At 36.0% G+C, this 11,235-nt stretch overlaps 1 protein-coding gene across 3 annotated transcripts in view; it reads right to left on the bottom strand.

Annotated features, from left to right (window-relative positions):
* Window positions 1-5,894: 5,894 nt before the first annotated feature.
* Window positions 5,895-11,235, bottom strand: part of LOC131030962 (eukaryotic peptide chain release factor subunit 1-3) — a 54,700-nt gene continuing 49,359 nt past the window's right edge. For 2 of the 3 annotated variants that reach the window (XM_057961931.2, XM_059221656.1), the window contains exons 2-4: window positions 6,678-8,219; window positions 6,535-6,578; window positions 5,895-6,290 (exon numbers count right to left, since the gene is read on the bottom strand). In XM_057961931.2, coding sequence (XP_057817914.2) covers window positions 6,854-8,167 — 1,314 coding nt within the window. In that variant the 5' untranslated portion in view covers window positions 8,168-8,219 and the 3' untranslated portion in view covers window positions 5,895-6,290; window positions 6,535-6,578; window positions 6,678-6,853. The remainder of the gene's footprint in view (window positions 6,291-6,534; window positions 6,579-6,677; window positions 8,220-11,235) is intronic. The other variant, XM_057961934.2, reaches the window with a different exon arrangement.

Here is an 11,235-nt window from a genome sequence, read left to right as displayed (position 1 = left end):
ATCCTCCATCAAGACAAAATTTCTTCCCAAGGATAAAATTGAAAATGGAACTCAAAGCAAGGGGAAATAATTCAAGAAATTCAAGATTTCAAAAAGTTCCTCTGAAAAAAAAAATTACACCAAGGATGAAATTTTTTTGAGACGAGACAAATTGATTGAGAGGATTTTCTCTCTCCTAAATTCCCAAAATGTGGTCAAGAAGGAAAATTCAACTTCAACAAAATTCCTCCTCTTCAGTTGAAATATATCTAAGGACAAAAGTAGGGCACGAGAATCAGTGCATGAAGGAATTTTTCAAATTTTCCAAATTCCTTCATCAAACTTATGCCCAAGGATTGGGATAGGGCGTGAATTTCATGACAAGGAAGATATTTTGTCCTCGAACAAAAAATTCCTTCCTCAGGGAAGAAACACACCCAAATTGACAAAATTTCGAGGCGCAAGGAAAATTGGCTAAGTAAGAAGATTTTCTCTCTCTAGGACTTAGGTTGTCAAAAATCCTTGAACATGGAAAATAGTCAATGGCCAAGAAAATCTTCCTTCAAGACAAAGTGTGCACCAAAATTTTTTGTAAGGACAAAATCTCTTTAGAAAGATTTTCTCTCTCCTCAAATTCTAGCATACAGGAATCCTTCAGAAGTGGAAAAGATTGTCAAAAATCTTCCAAGGCAAGAAAATCTTCCAAAATGTCTTTTGTGAGCCCAAAATAGAGAGATTCTTGCAAAAGATGAGTTGGCTACATGCAAAGAGAATATTCCGTATTAATGAAGCACAACCCAAAAAATTATAGAAGTTCCTATGACGACGAGGTCCACTTGCTTGTCGAGAATCTATTGAATGCATTGCGAAATGATGACACATTTACTAATGGCGGGCATTTGACCAAGTGGTGGTTGATTCAATGCATGGCAATCATCATACTTAATGAAACAATGATGCATCTTTTGCATGTTGGGCGAACTTTGCATAATGGAGCATTTATTGCATGTAGGTGATTTTGGAGATAGTGGAGCATTCAAAGCATAATGGGTGATTTCTAGCTTGACGGAGCATTTATTACACATTGGGCGAATTTGAAAGAAGTGCATTTAATGCACAATAGACAACATTTTTGGCATAAATGTGATTAATTGATAATAGGCATAATGGGTCATTAATGCTTATTCCCACCTTGTTGCATCATGTGTGGAATTTTTTTGGCTCAAACCCTAATTAGGGTTTGCATGTAATCAAGGCTAGAGGCCTATAAAAGGGGGTCTTCATTTGTAAAGCAAGGAGATTTCTATGAAATTGTTGCGATAAATTATTGAGATAATAACAGTGATACATTGTTCTCTAATGGTGTTCATTTAAGTTATTTTTCAAAACTTGCATTGTTTCACCTTCCTCACTTAGAGTAGAAATTTATTTTCAAGCATTTAGATGAACAAGATTGATTGCAGTGTTTTAAGGTGAAGATCATTTGCTGATAACTTTTCTTGATAGATGATTTTTATCAACAATGCAAGGTTGGATTGAGCTATTTTATGTGTGCGCTTAATCTAAATCGTGGGATGTGATAGCTCTGAAAATTTATTGCATGAATTTTCAATTTTTGAGCTCAAATATTTATTTTTGGGTTTTATTTGTATCCTTTGTGAACGATCCAAGGCCTAAGGTTTAGGGTTTATCAAAGTTTCCTACATTTTGTGAAGAAAACCCTAGCAATGATATATTATGTTGTTACTTTTTCCCACTTAAGGCCGAGGGTACCCTTTCCATGAGCGGGGCCATCCTATTCCCTAAACATTAAGTGATGATCAACCGGTTTATGAAAAATGATTTTTCCTAAGTCGCAAATTTTTTCCCTTATGACCGGTTTCCTTTTAAATATCCCTGCCCATGATTTCCCTAAGCCCGAAAGTCCTAAAGTATTTCAACCGATTGCTAAAGACAGGATGGATCCAATGGTTCACACTTCCCCGTGATCAAAGATGCGAGGGTTTTAAGGACCGCGGCTCTGCGAGATTGTCTCACGTGTTATCGATGGAAACCGACAGGGTTAGCAGTGTAACCGGTCGAAGCATTGTGTTACCGGTTCTTAGGCGGTAAAGGTCGATCTACTAACAGTCCCATCAATTTGCACGTGCTCAGAATGAACAAAGATGTTTTGTCTTGAGGTAAAAGTTGCTCGATCTTTAATTCTAGAGGAATTAACGAGCATTGTGCAAAGTGGTAAAGTATGAACAAATCTGACGGCCCTCGTGTTCCCACGATGGAAGTTGCAGGGAGGTTACGAACCGCGACATCGCGAGATGATGCCACGTGTCCTAGGCTGATCAGGAAGACCTACGGTGGGACCACTGACGGAGTTTGATTGAAGGATGACATGACACTATTTAGTTGGGATTTTGTGGGTCCACGGATACAGATGGAAAGTCAAGGTGCTAAGTCGACAAATAATGACCGTTAGATTTGCCAAGCTGAATGAGATCTGCGGTTGAGGTTTAAATGAGAAATTAGGAGGGATTTTGAAGGCATCAGTTGTAGCTTGTGCGGGAGAGGCAAAATGTATGGGGTTCAGACTTGTCGATTCAGGATTGATTAGACAGTCAAAGATGATGGCCCAGAGATGTGAAAGGATTTGGATAAGTTTCTAGTTCAAGTGTGATGGATCATGAGTTCTGTGATGAATTCAGAGATTTGTCTGTTGGCAGAGACCCTAAAGCAGAAGAATGTACACCCATGGAAGAATAAAATCAGGATAAAATCACTCGCATCAGATGAACCTTGACAGAAGAATACAGTAGATATGATATGCATGAATTCTAGTGTCCATAGCTGGCAGAGTAAATTGAGAACACCAGAGTGATGGTGTTTCAAGAACATGCACTACTTGATGAAGTATTGTTCAACTATAAATATAGCAAGGTGGTGATCGAATTGGTAGAAGAGTATGAAGCCTTTTTATTTTCTAAATGTGGTTTTTCCTTCTGCAGAAGAAATGATGTTTGAGCAAGCTTGTAGATGGAGTTGCAATATACTCTATGATACTAGATGGATTTTTTCTCTAATGTGTGAGTATGTCTATTGCCATAGGGGATGTGAAAGTGGGGAGGATTGCCAGAGGGGGCGTGAAAGCCTTTTCTTATGAAGAAAGGCCATGCATGACACAACCTCTATATCTACTCAGTCATTGGGTGGCAGGGGGTTTTGAGAGAGAGTCCGCAGAGGAATGAAAAAGGAACATGTTGGGGTAGGGAGTGGCAACAATCCATCCATGTAGCTGCATGGAAGCTACGACCCCTCCCCAACATATTATGTTTACCCTCTAACTCCCCCTCTCACTGCCTCTGATCCTGGGCATGAAGGGTGAAGCTCCTCCTCTAGTTTAGAGGCGACTTTTCTTCTTGCCAGGACCTTGTTTCCTTTCCTAGAAAGGAAATGCTCAATATGACAAAAGCGCAACATCTCACACTCCATCCGAAGGTGTCAAGGCGATAACGACATGGCTCAAACAGTTTTGCCCCTACCAATTTTCAGTTAAAAACAATGATTCACAGGTGCCAGCGCATGGACATGTGAACATTTTTGCAACAAAATTGTATACGACCTTTTAGGGCTAATTGTTAAAGAATGAATCTGCTGTTAACATGTGTCTTCTGGCCAGAAGCTTGTCACTCCCTTTAATTCTATAAAAAGGGAAATCATGGCCACAAGAAGGGTTCAGATTTTGTTGGAAATATCTCGTAGGTTCAGTTTTCCTGTTCCTTGGGTTTTTCCTAGTTTGTTTCCAGGAGTGAGTAAAAAGTGAAGCAAACATGTTGTAAGATCTTTTACAGAGCAAAATAAAGAAGTGTTTTAGTGTCAAATTTTGTATAGGTTCTCGAAGGACTTATGCATTAATTTTATCTTGTAACAGAGGTAGCTTTTTGCTTATAGAAAATATAATTCCGACCTTTTTCTCTCCATTGCATGATTCAATTAGTTTTTTAAGTGAAACAAATCAAGGGTTTATTTCATTTAGTGCATTGTTATGATGTATCTAGCTTTATGTTTATGCTTGGGCCCAAGGGGTCAATTAAATTGCTTAAATGGAGTTGCATAATGATAGGACTTATGCAAGGATTTTAGATAAGTAGTTTTGGGTCAGGGTTACAAATGGGATGTGTTGTAAAGCATAATCATCTCAGATCTTATGCTATCAGATCAATTTCTGTCGCACTTTCAAGTGCCCAATGGAATAAGGCACTAATCAGTGCTTGTAACCGGTTTTATTTACCAGTCTTGTTTTGTTTTCAATTGATGAATCTTTGCAAATATCAAAATATCATTTGTTAAGTTTTATGTATTTTTTGACAATTGTCCCACCCTCTCTCATACTCCAGCTTAAGGTTGAGGATTACTGAAGGATTTGCCATCCTTGAGCATTCTCCCTTTTTGTTGAGTCTTTTCATGAGATAATTTGCTTTGTTTTAGTAAGTTCCCGAGTATCATTGCAGAGAGCAAGAGATCTTACTGAAGGGATCACACTCCCTGGTTTTGCAGAGCCTAAAGTGCAAAAGGACTTTCTGTCCTTGTTATTGTTGGTCCAAACCTAACAGAAATTGATAGTTGGGGGTGGCTCTCCATAGATATTTGAAGGAAATCAGCTTGGTCTCTACTCAGTAGCAGTGTAAACCCACCGTCCATTTTTGGGAACCAACAGGATGAACCTTGTTCTCTGATGGTTTTCATTGATGATTTAAAATCCTTCGAGCACAACCTTTGAAGATTGCACCCACTTCATGTAGTTGTCTTCTAGTGGCGAAGTGAAGTGTGGTTGATCTCATCTGAAGCATTGCTATCTATTGAGTTCTTAGATTTAGCTTAGGCTTCCTAAACCCTTTCCCCTTTAATTTCAGTTCATTTCAATTCAATTTGTTTGAAGTGGAAGCATCACAGAATTGCTATATCTGATGATGAAGTTCCAATCATAACAAATAAGTGAAAGAATGATCAAACGTTAAGTCCCCTTGAAATGCCAACAAACATCTACCACACGAGCCTATATCGACATAAAGTCGCTAGTACGCAATTGGAACCTTGGACTCAAAGTATGATCTTCCTGCAATCTTAGCATACATTTGATTTTGATCAAGAGAGGATAACGTGACCATTGGGAATTTTTATTTTGTGTTGGTGTGGTCACAAAACACACATCAACATACATGTTTTTGATCTACCCTTGGTTGGGCCCTCTATGGTGGATTCCTCACCCACTTCTCCTAGGTCTAAGGAATTTGCATTGTACTAGTGTTGGGACCCTTGTTTCACATTTATCTAACCAAAATAATAAATCACACAAATATGTACAAAGTTCGCTCAAAATGACTAGTAGGAAAAGATAATTTTGAAAATTACAATTTATTTTTATTTTTATTATTTTAGGTTAATCCTAAGCACCTCAAGAACAACCAACAGTTTTAATTTTAAAAAAAATAAAAATTGAGACAAGGAATGAATGCACACAAATAGATGTCGAACCTCAATAAAATAAATGATATTTAGATAACAAATATATAGAAAAAAATGCCTATGAATAGAGAGATGCACACCATAAATATAATAAATGATGTTTAGATAACAAATATGGAAATAAGAGCAAAAGGGAAAAGGATAAAGTGCAACAAATGATGAACATCATAAATGTGTAAAATAGGGCATAGAGAAAGGTTGAGTCATAAGCCAAACTCAAGACAAGTGTGCTATTTGTCAAAATTTCATATGCAAAGAAAACGTTCCATCTCAATAACCTTTGAAATGCATCTGCATGAGATTTCCATACTTAACACGTAAACTTTATTTTGATGTTTGGGAATGACTTAACTTGAGAAATCAATTACGACTATAACTAAACCAAGAAAAATTGCCAATCTAGAAAAGCATGCATTTTAAAAAAACATTCGAGGTGGAACATGGATTTGCTGTAAATACCGGTTCAGTATTATTAGCAGAGTATCCGAGATCTCTTGAAGATAGAAGGGAGTCTTATTTTCACTAATATCATATCCTTATACCATAAAGTATATCAGATGGTCTGTTCATAGGAAACATTTTAACCAAGTCTAATCTCTAGACTTCATGTCTGGTTCAATAACACGCACAACCTCCAACATATATCAATATGCGACATAGATGACGAGATGACGAGATGACAAGTACCAGGTTCAAATTGGTGAAACACAGCTACTCTAATACAATACTTTTGCATTTATCATAGAGCTGATGGTCTCAATTTTCAATCCAAGGCCATTTTCTCCAGCGAACCCCTGACACAAATTCAAAATTTCAAATTGACAGTTCATAGTTTGTCTTACAAGAAAAACAAGACTACAAAATGATTGCAAACAAATTACAACTCAACTACAATTTCTTGATTAATAAAAATACAATTTCAGTAAAACTCTTACTTTTGCAAGTTGATAAAAGGAAACAATCGAAGTTCAACATCTAAACTATTACTGTCGGTGGTAATAACCAAAATATAATGACAAGTCTAATAATAAATCATACCAGCCAACGCTGATAAGCCTACTGGTTTGAGACAGTCCTATTATCTGTAGAACCCACGAAGTGACATGATGCCTTAATAAAAAGAATCGTTCATTTGCCATGCACAGAGGAAAACAATAATTTGCGAAGCATGGTCCTATTACCTGTAGAATCCCCGTAGGGACCTGATTCCTTAATTCCAAAGATTGTTTCCAGCTTGCACTTGTATAAGACCAGTTGCCAAGACAAATTTGCATAATCTCGAATTCAAAACTGTTGAACACCCCATGCATGTTTCTGAGCTCCAGCTGCCATGCTCAAGATAAGTATGAATCAATTCTCATTCAGATTCTTCATAGACATCCTCTTCATCAGACTGCTCATCAAAGGTTCGCAAATCTAGCTGATATCTTAGGATCCCACCAATACCACCAAATCCTCTGCAGAACTGAGAGCCTTCCTGTGATTTATTAGTCACAAATTCAAGGTTGCAGCCAAATTTTTTGTATTCATTAGCAAACCACTCCAACAAGGGCATTTTGTCTTTAACTTCCAACTCTGCTCCTGAGTTTGGATCCCTGAAAGTTTTTACATCAAGCTCTTCCTCTCTGTTTAAGTACTTGATGAGAGTATCACCAGTCACACTATTCTGTACTGTATATCTGTTGATATCTAGGCTCTCCCACACAATCAGTGTTTCAACAGCTCCCATTTCCAGTGCCTTTAAAGTATCATCAATACCAAATACATACTTACCTGTATCCTGGCTTATTTCTGCAAAATATTTCACTATCAAATGCTTTTCTTGAAGAAACTTGACATTTCCTAGAATTTCAGCAGATAGTCCAATAGCTTGATTAAATCCATTCTCTCCACCATATGATACATCAACAATGTTAAGTATCTTTGCCTGAAGCCTGGCATCAAACATATCAGATTGGCTTAATTCAGTCTTAAAATCTGCAGATCCTGCCAAGATCAAACCAGCGACATTTGGTTGATTGGTGGCAGCATTGATGTAGAACTGAGTTGCTAGCTCTGCTGTTTTCCGAACATAATTGTGGCGCTTCTCCATTCGAAGACGTGCAAAACGCAAAGCCGATTGTCCTCCTCTTCCATGCTTCTTAGGCAGATCTACACTGAACTTGTGAAGCACTTCACGAGTGTTACCACTCAAGGTTCCAAAAAGAGTGCCATTGCCATCCATAACTATAAATCCAAACTTCTCATCAGATGCAAGAAGTTCATTCAGGGCCTCTGTGTGGAATCTACTATCACAAAGATACAATGATGAATTTATGGGCTTAAAAGGTTCGAAAGCATGTGTTACTTTCTTTTCCTTTCCGTCTTCTGTGATAATAGTTCCTGTATAAAGCACTAAACCATTAGGTGGGACCTTGCTGTAAAGCTTCAGCCTTTGCTGTGCAGAAGTTATTGCTCCTAAAACTGATTGTCGGTTAACCCTGCTCTTAATGTTTGATGCAGTTCCTAACTCATCGCCAAGCATTTTTGAAACACGGGATATCTGATCCCTTGGAGGAATTACCAAAGATATCATACTTGTACCGCTACCTGTGGCAGACTCCAAGGTTTTTATTAATTTTTTGATCTTCCATACCTCAATGTTCTTATCAGTTTCTTGGCCATCTGCCATTTTTAAAAGATGCCCGTTTTACTCAAGGGAGCTTTCAACACCTGAAAAACCCCTGATAAAAACATTAAAAAACAATTAAAATCTGGTTGAACTCTAGAACACTCCAGGGAAAAAATCAGCAAACCAAAGATATATATATTTTGCAAAAATGGGGAAACAATTGGATTTAAAAAAAAAAAATTGTAGAAAAAAAGACAAAAACTACTCTTAAAAAAAATCGAAGGCATTTCTATTGCATGGAGAAATAGAGAGCAAATAAAATAGAGTTTAACCTATGAATTGTAGAAAATAGGATTTTGTCATTTATATTCATATTGCTAATTGCATTGCATTGCACAAAGCATACTTCACAGTGCATAAATAATAACTAGATGGTTATAGTTGACAGCATTTCAAATACAATATAGTTTGAACAAAGTCATCCTATAAACTAAGTACAAAGTTCCAAAACATCAAATGTAGTCAATGACTCTTGCTACTACAAATAGAGCTATGCTATAGGGCTACAAGTCCTAATGATGAAGCTCCTAGTTCAAAGCCTCTCCTAAATTGTTCAACCTCATGACTATCCAAGTTGACCTCCAAGAAAATCCTCAAGCTCAAGAAAGCCATTAAAAATATAGTTTTCCTTTGCTGAGCAGACATTATAAATTACAAAACGGGAATCAACTTGTTCATATTTGTGAATTTCTAGGATACTGTGAAAAAGAACTATATTAAGAGTGTGAAAGGGAAATTATATGACAAAAGAAGAAATTGCAAAGTTCAACTTCATAGGTTTTGAATCAAATAGCTAAGGATAAAGCAATAGAAAATGCTTTTGGAACATAATCTTACATCTCAAAAGACCATAAATGATATTGAAATGTTCTCATTGATAACTATTTTAGCAGATTTGTAAAACAGTGAAGGGAGTGTTAAATATTTTTCTATTAGATAATAAAGATCTGCTGGTACAAAAGAAGAGAGCAATTCTTTGAGCCACAATTTTAGTTATTATTATTCAAGTAAATTTTTCCTTGATTGTGCATGTAAGTGGATGATGGAGTTAAAAACATTGATGGACTTTGAGATAAGAATTTGAGAGATTATAGGTATAAGTTTCAATGAAAAATTAAAGCACAAGGAACATTCCCTTGCAATGGGGCAGTTGCTGCTGAAATCTATCTAGATTATTAAAAAGAAAATATGAGGCTTGCTTCGGAAGGAATTAAAATAAGCACACGAGACTGGGGCATGACTTCTCTCAAGGAATGTATTAGGTTGTCTAAAACCTATTTAACATGCATGGAATGCTATGCTATATGTCTAAAGCATTCAAAATGGAATGTAGTTCCCTAACAATTGCAGGGCATGCATTTAAGCAGTGAGTTTCACCAATTAACAAAGCATTTAGCCTGTAGAATATATTGGAAATTTAAATTAATCATTTTGATATAAAATATTGCTGCAGTTCAATTTTTTCAGCATTACAAGCTGGATTTTATTTGTCTAATAGGAACTATTCTGCTTCCAATTCCACAATGTCTATATGCTGTTATGTATATACGTCTGCTTTCCACTTGATTATAGCTATACAATTGTCACTACCCTACCAGCTTGTCATTAAAACTTGATGGGCAGTGTCAAGTTGAAGCTTCAAAATTTCAAATTATCACGCTTTGTTAGCATCTGAAAAGGAAATTTGTCCCAACCAAACGTTGATAATCTAAACAACCACCTTGGTATTATTGTTGACAATTGAAATATTAAATTCTTTTGAATAGTCAGGATCATAAAAATTCCAAGAAAACAAACCTCTATATCAAGCCAATAGCGTTTCGTTTTGTTTTGTTTCGTTTCGTTTCAGTCTAGTTTGGCTTTCTATATTTACTTTTGGCAAGTACTCTTATAAGGTCCAGATATGTTTAAAAAATTATTTAGAAGTCTTAGTATTTATGATATTGTCTACTATTTAACACTAAATTGTGTCTTTGGATTTATATTCATGGAATGCACTACTATGAGCCTAAGGCAAATGACAGTAGTGTGGAATACTGAAAAAATCAGCACATCTCTTAACCATTCCATGTTAGTATCCTTAACATCAAATGTAGAAGCATACCAAAGAATGTGTCTCTATTTTAATGTCCTTAACATCTATTAGAAATATACATCATTCAAAGTCGCCTAACTACGATTTGCCTCTACTTGATGAAATATGATGAATCTTTGATGATGAACCACATCACAGCGACTAGTGCTCAGTTCTATGCTAAAAATCAACAAAAAAACCTGATTAAATAGTGATTTTGCACGGATAGGATATTACGATAGGTTCATGGATAGTAAATGCATTTCCTAGATGATTATTTTGCAATTTTTTCACAATTTAAACCTTTAGAAGTCGTTGAACATCATTGAAATTTGTGGCTGATTAAATTGGGATTTTAGGGGGAAAAAGCTTTTCAGCCAAGGATTTGTAAAAATCGTGAAAATTGGGATTTTTTGAGGATTTATGCTTCTACTGTTTAAAAGCCATTTTACACAACTTAGTTAAAAACAGGTACAATTTCCAAAACAGAAATGCCATCAGAATGTAATTCCCCAAAGTCTATAGAAAAGGGAGAAAAGATAAATTGAAAAGAAAGAAAGAAATAACATAGAAATCTTAAGATATATGCTTATATTTACAGGCCAAACAAATAACCCTCCAAATATTGCTGTCAGACTTTAACTCCAATTTACCTAATAACATTAGCATAGTATTACCGATTTATGAAAGTACAGGTTTCTGTAACTGAACACAGCATTTATTACTAAACTAATTGTTAGGATTAAAAACACTACAGGTAATCAGACTAACATTTCAACCCAGAAACACTGATAATTCTTCTGTGCACGGGCATACCATCATCAGAAAGATGGTATAACATGGTACAAATTTGTTTGCAAGTATTAAATGATTAAGTATAAAAGTGTGCAATGTGATAAAATGCAAGTGCCAGACTGAACTGCAAAAGAGCATCACATATAAACAAAACAATATGTCCTTCAAATAATTGTACTTGGTAGATTTGCTAACTAGA

This window comes from Cryptomeria japonica, chromosome 5 (assembly GCF_030272615.1).
Source record: "Cryptomeria japonica chromosome 5, Sugi_1.0, whole genome shotgun sequence".
Lineage (NCBI taxonomy): Eukaryota > Viridiplantae > Streptophyta > Pinopsida > Cupressales > Cupressaceae > Cryptomeria > Cryptomeria japonica.
This window is presented reverse-complemented; position numbering and strand designations above follow the sequence as displayed.